Below are 16,633 nucleotides of genomic sequence, written 5' to 3' on the forward strand. Positions count from 1 at the left end.
CATATTTGTTGTATATGGTGAACACCTACAAGTCATATTTTTTATGCAAAAAGAAGATTCATGAAGAACAGGATCCTTATCTTTGGTGTAATCTTCCGTGTAATCCAGTGAGAAGAATGAAAAGATATGAGTAGAGTTTCTTTTTTCTAGTGGACTTTTTATTTATTTATTTAGTGTTTTTTAACTTTTAAGTTCAGGGGTACAAATGCAGGTTAGTTACATAGGTAAACCTGTGTCATGGGGGTTTGTTGTACAGATTATTTCATCACCCAGGTATTAACCCCAGTACCCATTATTTTTCCTGATCCTCTCCCTCCTCCCACCCTCCACCCTCAAGCAGGCCCCAGTGTCTGGTGTTCCAAACTTTGTGCCCACGTGTTCTCATCATTTAGCTCCCACTTATAAGTTAGAACATGCGGTATTTGGTTTTCTGTTCCTGTGATAATTTGCTAAGGATAATGGCCTCCAGCTCCATCCATGTTCCTGCAAAGGACATGATCTTGTTCATTGCTATGGCTGCATAATATTCCATGGTGTATCTGCACCCACATTTTCTTTGTCCCATCTACCAAAATGTAACTGAAAGAATGCCTTTTTATTTTGTAAAGGCATCTCTTATAAAGTCTACTCATGTCAAAAATGTTATATTATCCTTCCCCCATAACTTCTAATTTCAAACAAGCCTTATGTCTGACAAGTTATCCTGCAGAAAACATGGCAAATCTGCAGTTATCTGAAAAGAATCATAGAAAAGCTTATCGTCACAAGGCCAGCTTAATCAGTTCTATAAATCATAAACTTTGGATGTACATTTAATGAAACTCAAATTCCGTAATCTAATAATACATCAGCTCTTGTCCAAGATGACAATAATAGTTAATATTTATTGTGTTCTTATGTGTTCCAAGTGGATATCCTCAGTTGTATGATCTCACTTGACTCCAGCAACAACAACATGAGATAGGTACTATTAATATTTCCATTTTCCAGATGCACAGGAAGGTTATGTTCTTTGGTCAAGTTCACATATCTAGTAAGTGGTAAGGTCAAGACTCCAACCCAGGCAGCCAGGCACTGGAGCCCATGCTCTTAAACATTACTCTAAACTGCCTATAATAATTAAATTCTAAATCAAGTACTTACACAACTGACCACAATTCGGGTTAGGGCCACAGCAGAGCATGATCTCTCTGGACAATGGGAAAGGGGTGAGCCAAGGTCTATCTGTTCCATCCAAGAAATTCTCCAATAACAGAGTTCATATTCAAAAGCAGAGCTCTCAAAGTTCAATTAAAATGTAGAGGTGCTATGGGCAAAACCAAATATAAGTCCATGATATTGCATCTGGTGTCATTTAAAAGAGTCCACCCAAGGAAATATCCTAGATTCACATCTTCAACAGGTACAGCTCATTTTCCTGAGCTCTTTAGGCATTCAGGCCATTTTGGGGATGATGAGAGAAGGGGGAGAAGGCAGGAAGAGACGCTTCCAGTCCTACTTAATTATATAATAAATGCTTTGGTTCCGATATGCACTGTTCCAAGGAGGGTCATGTAACCTGGGTTGGGGTGAGGGTGGGTAAAGAGGGCAAGGAAGAGGCAGTGTGTACACTGAAGTACAGACAGGTATTGTCCAGGCAGAGAAGAGAGTTACACAGAGAAGAGTTTTCTTTCCGGAATAAGGAAGAGCCTGGGAAGAGGAGTCCGAGGTCGGAGGAACGAATGGCAGGTGGTTCACTACCACCCATTATTCTGACAAACTCCAGAAGCACTTAAAGATGAGAAACCTCAACCCTCCATCGTGTGAATCTGTCAAGGAGATGAATGTGTCCAGAAAACAGGAACAAAACTCGGAGGTTTTTTAAAGTTTAACTTTTGACTTTAAAATCAGAGCTTTATAAAAAGGGGGTACAAAGTATCACTTGTTCAACATTATTTATAAAGCTAAACTTCATTACTTTATATAGGAACCAAAGGGGGGAAAATGCTGACTTACACTTACACAAACAAGCAAAGAAATACCCGTACAAACCTAACTAAGCACCCATATCAACAAGGCAGAAGGCATCTCTAATCAAAGGAAAACAAGTTGGTTACAGGCAATGAAGAGATATTTCATACTTAAGGCATTAATTCTTGTGAAAAGAATGATAAATGTACACCCCAGTTTTCTTAGGGTTACAGATTCATCCATGACATACTAGAACCCAATTATTACTCATTAAATACAGAATTCTACTGTGAAAACAGTAATGTACCTTCAATTCTTAGACTGTGTAGAACATACACTATCCAGAGAAGAATTCAAGTTTTGTTGGTGAATCATCTTGGAAAGAAAGTTACAGAGACAAATAAGTAAATGACAGACAGGAGGAACAGAAGTCTGGGATCTGAGGAAACAAACCTGAAGAAGTATTAGGGCTTGGAATGACAACCAGTCCTAGTATGGGTTCAGAATTATCAAAACTTGAGCAAGGGCTTTATGCTCTACGTATTATTTGTAAAAATGTCTGCCACTACTTAGCACTCCCTGTTGAAGACTTTTTTTAATGGAAGCCGAGGTACCCTGAACAATAAAAGATTTAGTAGATCCCAAGTAGCTAAATTGGACGTTACCACACTGCTCCACATTTCACTTAAAAACAAATTACCAGTGTCAGATCACAAAGATCTCACAGTCCAGTAGGCCATGATGAATATGTAGCCACTGAATCTAACAAATGCACAGACTTACTTCCTTTTGGCTAAAGTACCAGAAAATACCACGCTTTCCACCTTGGAGATTTCCTAAATTAGAAAGGCTAGCTTAACTTAGGAAAATGACGTGAAGGCTCACCATCCACCTTATATGGCATCACCATGAGTGGTGGTGGTGGTATTCTAGGATGCAGACTAAGTCAGAACTCATTTCATCACTGATATCCATGAGCCTCTGAGTTTTCTGGTGGTTCCTCTGCCTTCTCAACTATCCTAGAAATATCACATTAAGAAGAAACATTATTGTCCACTGCACTGTCCACCTTTATCTACCACTCCCGACCCCATCACACCGTATGCAGTTTCCACTTTGCCTTGAAGCTTGCCTAACCAAAACCTACTCAACATTTAACATTCAGTTCAAGTTGCAAAGTTTTCCCAGACACCTGCAGGTCAAGTCATTCTTCGGCTTCTATGAATTCTCATGGCTGCAAACTCTCCAGCATGTTGTTATCTTCTACCTTGATCTTGGATTTCCCAAAAGTCTTCTTCCAACTAGTTTATAGGCTCCTTAAAAGAAAGACCACGTTTCGTACAGCTTTTCATACTAGTCATGTAAGAGGGAATCCATTAATAGCCGATTAACTGATCAATAAGCATCCTGGGGAATACACTGATTCAGAATCCCAGAGTAGACTGAAGCTTCAGGTGCCAATGAACCCGGAATAAGTATAATTACCGCTACTACTCATTATACTAACCATAAAACTATATCTAGAAAAAGCAAGGTAGGAAACATATTGAGGCATGTTTTCCCAGAGCCACAATAACCAGGGATTTCCTAAGAAGTCTCTGAAGTAAAAGGATAATTTTTCATTTTTCCCAAGACAGGAAATGCTACATCCCAGTATCTTTCCCCCAACAAACCGCTGTCTAATTATTATGGGTTTCTTGGTTTCTTTTGAGAATAAGATAGCAATAGGTCAATGCTGGTATTTTAACATGGGAGGAAATAGGATGCCAGAAGGACAAGCTGTGCCACCCCAGCAGTCCACCAGAGGGGAACCTGTCCACATCAGTGGGCATTTCCATTAACAGCGGCCGTCACTACTTTGCCACATTATTTTAATCATTTCCTCGGACACGGAAACCAGTAAAATCCTGAACAGCCTAACCATTTAGCTAGTCTTGGCACCAGGAGCCTCTGAAAATGACAGAAACAGAATTAAGATCTCCTCAGTGTTCCTTTCATAAACAACTATTTTCTAAGTACTAACTACAGACCAGGCACTGTCCTTGGTGCTACAGATACAGTAAGGAATAGTACAGCTAGGTGCAGGCATTTACCACCCTATGGATCATCTCTTCATACTTGGTGGACAAGCTGTCCACCTCCTAAATGGGCACACCAGTTGGGTAAACAGGTAACAAATAGGCTCTACTATGCAGAGATCTATGTACATATATGTGTAGTATTGCTGTTCCAAATTTGTTTTGCTCCACTCTGTGATGGTAAACAATTAAAAGAGAGCATGTGTTTCTATTCTTTAGTTCCCACATAATGCATATGGACACTGTTTGCCTCACTGTCAAATGGGCCTTTGATAACAAGAAGTCACACTTGACTGGTCTGTCCAGGCACACCCATGCAGAGACCCACGCAGAGAGGGTGCCAATCCTTTCCAGGAAGGAAACACTCCAGCTGGTGCCCAATCCTTTCCAGGAAGGACAACACCTAAAGAAGGTAATGAACATTTTTCAACCTCTGCAAAATGAAAAGAAGAAAAAAAACTAAGACACGGGGACATTTTAAGTGACTGCTCTGAGTGGAATTTCATTTTAGGAAAAATAAACTTCTCCCCCAAATATGTAGTTCTTCACTCGTTCTTAGACCGAATCGCAATGCCCTTCACATGCCTGCTAATTACCCATTGGGCACCCAGCCGTGTTTACAATAAGAATACACATTTAGAGTATCTTTTCACAGAGACAATAGTTGGATTACAGAGAGGATTTTAGACTTCATTTTAAGCTGATCTTTGATTTACAGATTCATGTTAAACCAGCTACTCTGTGGTTTGGCTCAGGTGAGCCTATAATGAGATTTATGTTCATGGATTAGGCCTGACCTATAATAATCTGCTCAGGGCTCCCTACTGCTATTTCAGCACTGAGTTATGAAAATTCATCCCTTCACTATAAACAGAACCTAGCTCAGAGGGTAATAACTATGAGATGTATTACTCCTCGAATACAGGCACTCCAGAGACTCTGATTGTAATGTCCACAGCTGAAGGCACTATTTCACAATTGAGATTACTACTTTCCTGATGAAAAAAAATTCTGAGCTCTGGAATAATGCCTTCAGCTACACACACTGTAATCACACTCAGCAGTTCCTGTATCCCAAGAGCAATACAGGTTACCAACAGTTGGTTTAGTAAGCTGATTTAGGGAATAAAGGAAAAATGTTATAGGAGGCAGCACAGATAACCCTAATTTCACATTCGCTTTATCTATCTACTGACATTATCATAAGAGTTCAACAGGTCCAATAACCATATTGATTTCACTAAAGCATACATTTAAAATAATAATTTTATAACCAAACCAACAAAGTTTTAAATATAACAGTATTGACTGCTGACCAGGGTATAGTGAGATGCACTTTACCGATCTAAAAGTATAAATTTGTATGGTATTACTAGAAACAGCTTAGCAAGAGCTATGGAGAATGTCAACAATGCTTATATTCTTTGCCCCAATAATCCCACTCCAAGAATCTACCTGAAGAAATCATTAGAGGTGAATAAGGACTTATTTAAAATCTACTCATCACCATTATTTGCAGTAGGAAAAACTTGGAAATAACCTAAAGGGAACAGTTTAGTAAATTATGATAAATCCACATACTGGAATATTATGCAGCCTTTAAATTGAGCCATAATGGCAATAGAGAAATGTTAATCATAGATGAATTCTACAACTTTGGTTAAGCAATTTATTCAAGGGCATTCAAATTGTTCCGACATCAATATTTAACAGATACTCTCTCAGAGTTAACTAATTGGACTTCGGATCAGGTTTTTGGTTTTGGGCTATAAGGCTAATGAAGTATTGATATAATATTAAATGACTGCAAATAAAGTCTGTACCCTAAATAAATGCTGACATTATGTCTCTACATTCTGAATGAATTAAAAAGGAAAAATACACTTTTGCATACATTTAGTAAATTTTCCCTGACTTCTTATAATGCATTTCTTTTTTGCAAATGAAAAAGATGAATATTCATCAAGGCTCTTTGAATATATTACAGTTTAAATAGTTTGGTTTTAATATTTATAGAACATCATGAAATATAATTTCTCCATTAAAAGAAACGTATACGATGTCAAAAGACAGCCACTAAAGAAACATAAAATTATGCCACTTAACCTAATATTTAAAAGTTAGAATATAGCTTTTGAAAGCACCTTGTCCTTTCAAAAAAGTTACGAATTCTAGAAAGACGTTTTTCAGTTTGGTTGGCACATTTTGAGTAAAGATAAGAAAGAAACAAGCTACTCCCACATCATGCAAGTAAGGACAAAAAGGTTAAATTCCTACCTCAATTCAAATGATCTAAGGGAAAAGTGCTTGTTTTCTTCCATTCTGGATAATACCATCCCACCTAAAGCTACCTCACAGTCTCCAAGAAACACTTTTTCTACCAACCCCAAGAACACTGATGACAGCATTTCTTGAGTGACAGGCACTATGCAAGGTACTGCACTAGAGTTCATTCATTTAATCCTCACAATAACCTTTTGAGGTTATTACAACCATTAGCCCCATTTCACAAAGGAAGAAGCTGAAGTCCACACAGTCAGCCCTAACTGAGACTAATAAATGGCAGAAGCTGGAGTTGAGCTCAGGCAGCCCATGCTCTCAACCACTCTGCTTTTCCCTTTCATTCTCATTTTCTAACTGAATGATTACAGCTTAATTCCTGAATAAGGTTTCCATAATTAATTTCTCTCTGGCTTGAAGAATAGCTTCTTGGTAAGGCTACATAGTGTAACCAAAAAATTTGTCACAGATTAAAAACAAAACCATAAATATACAAGAGTCTGTTCTAGAGCACTGAAAATGTACAGAAAGGAGACATATGTTTATGCATTCAACGAGTTCACTGAGCACCCTACTGTGTGCCAGGCACTATTCTAGGCACTGAGGAGACAGCTTGGAAAACAGAATTATCTCTGCCTTCATGAAATTTACATTAGAGTAGTAAGAGATATATAACAAGCAAACGATATGGTATACTGGACAGTGATAAGCTATGGTGAAAAATGAATGAAGGAAATGAAATATGTCGCAAGCAATATAGGGAACAGTTTGAAACAGGATGGTCAAGGAAGACCTCAATGGGAAGAATGTGAATGAAACCTTCACACAAAAAAGATGAGGCACAGGATTCCAACCAACCAGAAAATTGGAGAAAAATACCAGAAACTAATGTTCATGGTGCTTCTGTCATCTGTCTATTACTCCCAAGTACAAATGGAGTGAATATTTCTGATGATGGCCACATAGCCATTTTAAACTTCCATCATCAAGGCTTACACCCTTATTTTCCTACAAAGAAATAAGTTGCCACTGGTCCTGCTTTTGCCTCCTGAAATTTCCATCTTTCTTGCCAGAAAGCAGCATCTGTATAAATCCCCCGGCTTTTGACGACTATGACTTCTGTGATAAACTACCCATGTGTGTGAGGAGGGACAGAAAGATGGAAGAAGCAAATGGGAAAATGAGTTTTCCCCTCTTCAGATTAATGTATATGAAGTATACATCTGACACTTCATCAGCACTCCCGGCTGGTGTCCCAGCAGGCGGACACTGGCTGAGCATGTATTCTGCCAGCTACCAGGCTACTTAGGATGAATTGGTAACATGCCATTTATCTGAAATGCCCAATGTGTCTGGGAAAGGGAACACAACTACATTTAGCATTGCCAAGGAAAACTAGATACTTCAGGCTAGGAATTAATCTCCTCCTTGAGAAGGTAGTTAGCAATACCTTCAAGCTTGCCTATGGCATTTAAATCACTAAAGGTCATGCATTTACTAAAATTCATACCTACCAAACCTCAGGGCCTTCATTTATATCTTACTAACATATTAATACCTCTCACGTTGAGGGCCTATACTTTTCTGAAATGTATTTTGTTGCAATTGGGCACGGAACTGTCATATTGAGTGTAATGCTATCATCTGGACATAAACCAGTTTGGTTCCTTGTTTTTCCAATCCCCCCCATACTTGAACACATACATCACTTCAACTTAGTCAATGAATCAAAATATATAAACAAATGTGACTACATGATTGCTTAAAAGCAGACTAATGAAATTTCCTTGAATGTAGACACTAATAATCTCTTCACAAATTTTGTCACCATATTTTTTGAGTGGCTGATATGAAACTAAATAGGATTTAAGCTGTAACATGGACTTTAAGGCCAATCACAACTGTAAGATGCACACTGAACAGCAAAGCCATAGAGATTTTAGATGGATGGTCTTATTAGGTTACCCATTACAGCATGAAGAATCACACCATCGTGCTCACCTTGCAACTAAAAAAAAAAGTCACTTTTCCATAAATAATGATTTGTTCCTTCAACATTATTTATTGAATGCCTTCTATGTGCAAGGCATTGTCCTGAGAGCAGTGAAAAGTAGAAAGTAAAAATCAGACAAGAATTCTGCCCTCAAGGGGCTTGCAGTCTAGCAGGGAGGTATTCGGCATAAACACAAAGAACAAAAACGAAGGTGTGCCATGATATATGTCAGGCAGAGTTGGGGGAAGGATGGCTTACAGCTCTATGACAGGCGCAAGGGGTAGACAGAGAGGCCAGGAGGAAAGGATCATCAGCATGAGGAATGTTCTACTGCACAACGCACCTCCGCAAATGTCAATTTGTTTGGAAGACAAGGAAAAGAGAAAGCCAAAGAGAAGAAGGAAAAAGAAAAAATTCTACAAGGTGTACATTCCCACCTCTTCAGCACAATTCTCTCTCAGATCTATTAGTTGTAATTGGCAGAGATAATTTTGATATAATCCAATCTAATGAGGCAGAAACACGAAACAGATCAACTTTAATGCCCCTTTAGCTGTGTGGTTCGAAAAGCGGTACTAAAAGCAGGAAAGGTCACTAACATGTACTTGAGTGACATGTCAAAATAAGTGATAGGGCATCCAAATCTCGGCACATGGCAGCAGATTAATAAGGAAATCAAGATGGTCGTCCGTCTGGCAGCTCTCCTCTGGCTGCTGCTCTTAATACAACAGAAGGTGAGGGGCAAATAGTTTTCTGTAGACTATAATTAGGAACTAATGAACTCTCTGAAGGGAAAGATAAGGGTTAAATTTTAAACCTTCACTATCTAGTAGTAAATGACTAATCACATTCTGGCTTCTGGGCCCAAGCTTACCTACAATATAATAACAACAACAGAAATAATAATATTGCTAACATTTGTGATTGTTATATGCCAGGTACTATTATAAGTTTTTTCTACATGGCATTTCAGCATCTTCCCCAGTATTATATTAAGCAAACACTATAAACGTAAAAACCTGCAGGTAAACAAGCTAATAATTTAAGCGATTCCTCGATAACAATGTCATCTGATAGATTTTGGGAGGTACTCTTCTCATGTTTTCTATTAATAGTTCTTACTGCATCCTCTTCCCAAATATCTTAGGTCAGGTGACATGCGTTTCATCAATGAATAAGTCAGTTTCTGTTTCTTGGTATGTGACCATTAGTATTAGTAAGAAGATATATTACTTAAGAATGGCTGGACATGGTGGCTAATGCCTGTAATCTCAGCACTTTGGGAGGCCGAAGCAGGCATATCACCTGAGGTCAGGAGGCTGTGACGAGCCTGGCCAACGTGGCAAAATGCCATCTCTACTAAAAATGCAAAAATTAGTCAGGCGTGGTGGGGTACTCTTGTAATCCCAGCTACTCGGGAGGCTGAGGCAGGAGAATCACCTGAACCCGGAAGACGGAGGTTGCAGTGAGCCAAGACTGTGCCACCACACTCCAGCCTGGGCAACAAGAGCGAAACTCCATCTCAAAAAACAAACAAAAAAACATTACTTAAGAAAACATATTATTTTGTGACAGTGTTGTTTGAATTACAATGATTGACTTGGCAATAAACATACAGGATTACTATTTAGGTGTAAAGAATAATGTTGCCGTGGCTAAAAAAGTACTTCTGTCAAAAAAAAAAAAAAAATCATAAATTGTGAAGCATTTTCCTCTTTCCTTAAAAAGTAAATAATCAGAGTAAAATAAGCTCGTAATAAAATTCCCTAAGGAGAAAAAGCCACTTTGGACTTGGGGATGGGATGGAGGAAAATGCTCTCTACCATCAGGTTAATTGTATCTTTTAAAAATAAGCCCTAGCCGGGCACAGTAGCATGCGCCTGTAGTCCCAGCTACTCAAGAGGCTGAGGCAGGAGGATCTCTTGAGCCCAGGAGTTTGAGGTGGCAGTGAGCTATGATGGTGCCACTGTATTCCAGCCTGGGCAAAAAAGCAAGACTTTGTCCCTAAAAACGAAAATAAAAATGAACTAAAAGTCCCAATATTTTCATGAGAGAAAAAATATGAATTTTGGTTTAAATAGTCAATCTTGAAATCATAAACTATCCTGAAAGAAATTTCTTTAAAGATAATTATTTCATACATTCAAAATTATTCTGAAAGAAGAATCACGGAATTCCAGAGAAGAAAGGGACTTTATAGACTGTTTAATGCCTCTTTTCATCTTACAGGTACAAATGAGGTGAGAGAATTTGAGAAACGGACTTGTCCAAGTTTACACAGCTATCTAATGGCAAAAGCAGGACTAGAGGCTAGACCTGAACAAAATCTGCATCCATTACTGCATTATTTCCAAATATCCAACATAATTTATTACCAATGCATAAAATTATAAGACACAATACATTGATTTACATATCATTTGAATCTTCATCAATAAAAGGTGTTTAAAATCTATTTCCATATCATACAACCCCACCACCCATGCAAAAGTAACTTGTACGGACTTCTAAGCTGAGCCAAAGGCCAAAACAAAGAAGGACCCACCAGCAAAAAAAAAAAAAAAAAAAATTCTAATAAGCATGTTAAATATAAAGGTCTACACCGGGGAAAAAACAGAAATGTGCGAATCCATGCTGCTAACAAATACACACATATTTATGGAGAGTGCTGAAGTTGGACAAATCACCATTTTCAAACACAGAAAAGAGCGATCCAGGCAAGAATCACCAATGGATGCTTGGGGAAAATTTTGATGAAAAGCATATTTGCATTGCTTAAAAGTACCTCCCAGGTTGCCCACAGATCGCGGGAGAGAAAGTGGTAACTACAGTGGAGAAATCAGGCAACACTTTGACTGGATGATCATAATTAACATCACAGAGACGGGCAGATGGATGTGATGGGCCTCCAGACCTCACTCCTTAAGAGGACATGACATCACCAGTGTCGTATTCTTGCCTGGAATGCAAAAACCTGAATCTCACCATGAGGAGAGAGCAAACATATATGAGAACTATTCCCTTAAATATAAGCCATTAAAAAATTCTTCAAAAATGTCAAATGTCATAAAAGACAAAGACTGTGGAAACATCCCAGATTAAAAGAGACTAAAGAGAGGGACAATTTAATGCAACACATGACCCTAGACTGGATCCTCCACTGAAAGAGGGAAAATGCTATAAAAGACATTAATGAGTCAATTGATAAAACTGAAATACAGATGGCAGAGTAGATAACTGGACTGTATCGGTCATAAATTTACTCCAGTTGATAACTGTGATAACAAAGGTCTATGATATATAAATGATGCACTCTCAAATACCTCAAAAAATCATGTGTGTATGTACACATACGCATATACATACACATATACACAAAGAGAAAGGAAATTATGAAGCTAATTGGGCAAGGTGTTAATTAGTCAGATCTAGATAAAGGATAAACTGGTATTCTAAGAATTTTTCTTATTCTTGCAACTTTTCCATGAGTTTTATATTATTTCCAAATAAAAAGCTACAAAAAGGCCTAGAAATATTTTCATTTCTTTTGGGAGAAGGGTAGAGATGAGGCCAAAATTGACAGAAATCCTCCAAACTGGGTACAGGTGCAGAAATTAGCACATTGAAAGCAAGAAATTTCACATTGCCAAGTATGTGCTTAACGTCACATGTGGGTAAGTTTAAATATAGTTAAACTCAATTAACTTAAATTGTCCCTAGGGAGGTGGTGAGCTGGAGCAGCCTCCACTGGCGCCCGCGTACACTCACCAGGCTGGCGGTGAGTGAGGGTGCCGACTGGCCCAGGGCCTGGCTGCGCATGCGCACGAGGTTGGACGTCTCTGCAGAGGCCGGCCAGGCCTGTCCCGCCACCGGGTTTGGAAGGAGGTACCTCCCTGTTGGAGTTAAAGAGAAGAAAATGTAAGTGACAGGCAGACGGTAGTAGTCTTATTGCAATGGGGGTGGGGGTGGGGTGTCTCTTCCTGGCCAACCTTGTTCTGTATTACTTCTGCCATACCCAGTAATAACATTAATAGCAACCTGGGAAAACTTGTTCTAATTAAGTCAGGAGATCCAGTGGCAGGGTCTGGCCCTGACCTCCAACATCATCTCCTGCATGAGTGTAGCCTCATCAAGGTAGGATGAGGTGTTTTTTTCCCATCTGCCTATACCAAGGTAATGCGTTGAGAATATATGTAAGTACACAACGCATTCTCAGCATCCAGAAGTAAGTGCATGCATTTGTAAGTGTTCTTTGAAAAAATCTAATATGGAAAGTGATCTAGGACTCAATTATAAAATAATCTACAAAGTGGAGATCATGACCAACAAAAGGAAACAGAATTATTTCAAGATGAAATGGGGCTGGTGCCTCTCCCCCCAGCTCCTTTTTTCTCTCAAGTGCAGGTGGCCATCCAACTGTGTCTGTGGGATACATAATCATATCCATTTGCATAAATCAGGACATCAATGTCAGTCTAGGTTCACTGAGTAATTTCCATCAACCTTGAACTCTAATATATACACATATGTTTTTAAAAGTCAAACAGCTGAACCAATTCACACCACGTTACTTCCTTGGTACACGGCCTTGACTAACATTAACACACAAGAAATGATAGTTTTTGACTCCAGGAAAGTTAGGATGGACATGAATATTCACATAGCAATAAAGGTCAGTAAAAGTAGAGACTGTGTTCAATTTTCATCTGCTTTGCCCCAATATTAGCAGAATTACTGGCCATAATAGCTGCTCAATAAATATTTACTAAACGATGAAAGAACATGTAGACATTTCCTTCCAAAAAAAACAGACAATGAAAAGATGGCAGACCACACAAAGAATCTCATCTTAGGGCCATGTGTTGGGCGCCCCAGCCTCATTCCTGTCCAGAATCATGAGGGATTGCAGCATGCGTAGCTGGTGGTCCTGCAGCACAGGTAACATCTGTTCCTCATTTTTCCCTCAGGCATGCATCTCACAAGCATATTGTACTGGTTAATAACGATTGCAGTATATTAGCTAGTTTACCATTACTGCACATGCTAACTACCAGCACTGCCAAAGCACAGGAGCTAGGGGCATCTCCCATCAATTGTCCATGTGAAGAAGCCCATTGCTTTATTTACGTCAAGTGCTTTCAAAAATTTGTATTTTAGTTGCTGAGGAAAAAATGGCTTCTTTTGCCAAAATTGCTTTTTCACTCTTTTATTATAGAGTGAAAGCACAGACTCTGGAGAAAAATTAGATCTCCTTTTGAAATCCTGCTCTGTAGCTGAATGACACTGGGAAAGTTAGTCAATCTCTCCTGGACTTGATTTTTCCATCTCTAAAATGGGGGTGATAGACTTGACTATGTAAAGTTATTGAGGGGATCAGAGAATTTTGTAAGTACTCAGTAACTGTTAACTACTTAGCCATAACAGAAGTAAAAATGAAAAGTATCTTCTTTATTTGGGATGGGCTTTTCATTCACGAGAAGAAAATGCAAATACATACAAAGAAACAAAAATTACCTATCATCACACCAGAGAAAACCACGATCAACACTCTTAGTGATTTTCCTCTAGACTTACTTTCTACAACCTATATTTTCTTGCAAAAAAATGTGATACTGATTTTTGTCACCTGCTTCCTACCAACCCGATATAATAGATTGACTTTTTCCAAGCAAATAAATGTAGCAAATGTCAATTAATTTAAACACTATCATTGAAAATTCAATGACAGTGAACTTCTGTAGTTCTGATCACCATCTCAAAAACATTCAGACATATTTTTGGGCAAGGTATGTTGCATATGAAGTCTAGAATTTTAATTTTTTCCTTTCCTTATTTTGAAATGTACACTAAAACCTGAACTAAGAACAGCTTTGAGAAATCGGTCCCCTGTAGGTCCAAAGGCAGGTAACTAATGAGGAAGAGCAGGAAAACGATAGACTGCATTTAGGAATGTTGCATTAATATTACAGGAATAAATGGTTTCCTTAATACAGAAATCGCTCAGTATTTGAAGGACTCACTTGTTAAAAATATAAAAACCTCTAATAATCTGAATCCATTTTTTTCTCCCTATGTCATTTTCTATATTTTATTTGTATTTATTTATTTGTATTTTATTTGCATTTTCTTTATGTTTTGGGAAAGGGCATCATGAGAGGTACAGAAGCTACATGATGCCACAGATTATATGACGGAGAGAACCCACTATAGCCTCACTGTTGTTCTGCCTCCATATGCTTCATTTTAAAGAAAACTGAAGGTAGATTAAAAAAAAAAAACTTGGGAGAATTTAATGTACAATAGAAAAAATTAAAGGCAAAGTATTTTTACTCAGTGAAGAATTCGAAAAATCTTTTTTTCCTTTAGTAGAAAATAATTATTAGGCTAGGTGCAGTGGCTCACGCCTGTAATACCAACACTTTGGGAGGCCAAGGTGAGCAGATCCCTCGAGCCTAAGGGTTCAAGACCAGCCTGGGCAACATAGTGAGGCCCCGTCTCTACAAAAAATTAAAAAGTTAGCCAGGCGTGGTGGCACACATCTGTGGTCCCAGCTACTCAGGAGGCTGAGAAGGGAGGACCTCTTGAGCCTAGGAGGCAGAGGTTGCAGTGAGCCAAGATTGCACCAATGCACTCCAGCCTGGGTGACAGAGTGAGACCCTATCTCAACAAATAAAATAATAATAATAACAATAATAATACAACACAAAGTAATTATTAGACTGTCTCTGTATAATTCTCCTGACGTGAGGAAATAAGTTTATTCTTTTCTGTATCTCCAGTACCTATTATAGGGCCTGGCACCTAGTAAATGCTCAATAAATGTTTGTTGACTGAAATGCAGGGAAACCATACTATTAGAACAATACTTGATCAAGTCTCAACAGGAAGAAAACCACTGAACAGATAATTGTCTTAAACTTCCTTTATAAGTATAAAGTAGTAGCTAAAATACATTGAGGCCTTATTATATACCAGGCACTGCAACATCCTAACAATCGTATGGGATAGGTATTACCATCTCCAGTTTAAACCCAGAGAGGTACATAACTAGGCAAGAGGATACAGCTATACAAATGGGCAAAAATCAGGATTCTGACTCGAAAGCCCCATCTACCCTAGGAAAATATTCATCACATATGTTTAGGTGAAGAACAAGTTATAAATTAAGACAGAATGATTCTATATTTATACAAAAATAACATATATTATTTATAAAGAGAAAAGCACCTGGAAAGATGGGAGCAGAGTGATTCAAACTACAGGCTTGGAATCAGGCACAAATGGGTCTGCAACCTAGCGTTTTTTGTTTTGTTTTGTTTTTTGAGACAGGGTCTCACTCTGTCACTCAGGCTGGCGCAATCTCGGCTCACTACAACCTCCGCCTCCCGGGTTCAAGCAATTCTCCTGCCTCAGCCTCCCAAGTAGCTGGGATTACAGGCACACACCACCATGCCCAGCTAATTTTTGTTTTTAGTAGACACAGGGTTTTACCATGTTGTAAAACGGCACAATCTTGGCTCACTGCAACCTCCACCTCCTGGCCTCAAGTGATCCACCCACCTAAGCCTCCCAAAGTGTTGGGATTACAGGCATGAGCCGCCATGCTCAATCTGCAACCCAGTTTTTACAATCACATGCAGTTGAGCAACTTATTTAGTTCCAAGCCCCCAATATTCCCATCTCTAAAAGGGGGATAATACCTTACAAAGTGGCAGATAAGATTAAAGGAGACAATACACTTAGTCACTCCACCTAGGACATGGAAAAGCAGTCAATGTACTGTCACACTTCATATTATCGTAAGACCTGCATCATCCACCACCACCATAGCAACAGAATAAAACACGGTAACTGGGTTCTTAGGCCAGGTCACACACACAAAAAAGAATAATATTGAAAGATATTGAAACAAATAACATTTCTTCTTGTAAGTGATAAACAGCAAATTCAGAATTGTAGTCATCTCTGGCAGAGAAAATGAGGGGTGGGTGCAGGGAGGAGTATGCTAGATCTGTAATATTTTATTATTTAAAAAATTACCAGCAGGGAATAATAGGGTTTGCTACTTCAACTTAGAAGTGTAAATGAAGACATTTATGCAGCCAAAAAACACATGCAAAAATGCTCATCATCACTGGCCATCAGAGAAATGCAAATCAAAACCACAATGAGATACCATCTCACACCAGTTAGAATGGCCATCATTAAAAAGTCAGGAAACAACAGGTGCTGGAGAGGATGTGGAGAAATAGGAACACTTTTACACTGTTGGTGGGACTGTAAACTAGTTCAACCATTGTGGAAGTCAGTGTGGCGATTCCTCAGGGATCTA

The 16,633-nt window shown here is 38.7% G+C and overlaps 1 protein-coding gene across 6 annotated transcripts in view; it reads right to left on the reverse strand.

Moving 5' to 3' along the window:
• Positions 1–16,633, reverse strand: part of MAST4 (microtubule associated serine/threonine kinase family member 4) — a 581,240-nt gene that overhangs the window by 377,033 nt on the left and 187,574 nt on the right. For all 6 annotated transcript variants that reach the window (XM_055251510.2, XM_055251508.2, XM_055251507.2 and 3 more), the window contains exon 3: positions 12,070–12,194. In XM_055251510.2, the coding sequence (XP_055107485.2) occupies positions 12,070–12,194 (125 nt within the window). The remainder of the gene's footprint in view (positions 1–12,069; positions 12,195–16,633) is intronic.

Source organism: Symphalangus syndactylus, chromosome 18, assembly GCF_028878055.3.
Source record: "Symphalangus syndactylus isolate Jambi chromosome 18, NHGRI_mSymSyn1-v2.1_pri, whole genome shotgun sequence".
NCBI classification, from domain to species: Eukaryota; Metazoa; Chordata; class Mammalia; order Primates; family Hylobatidae; genus Symphalangus; species Symphalangus syndactylus.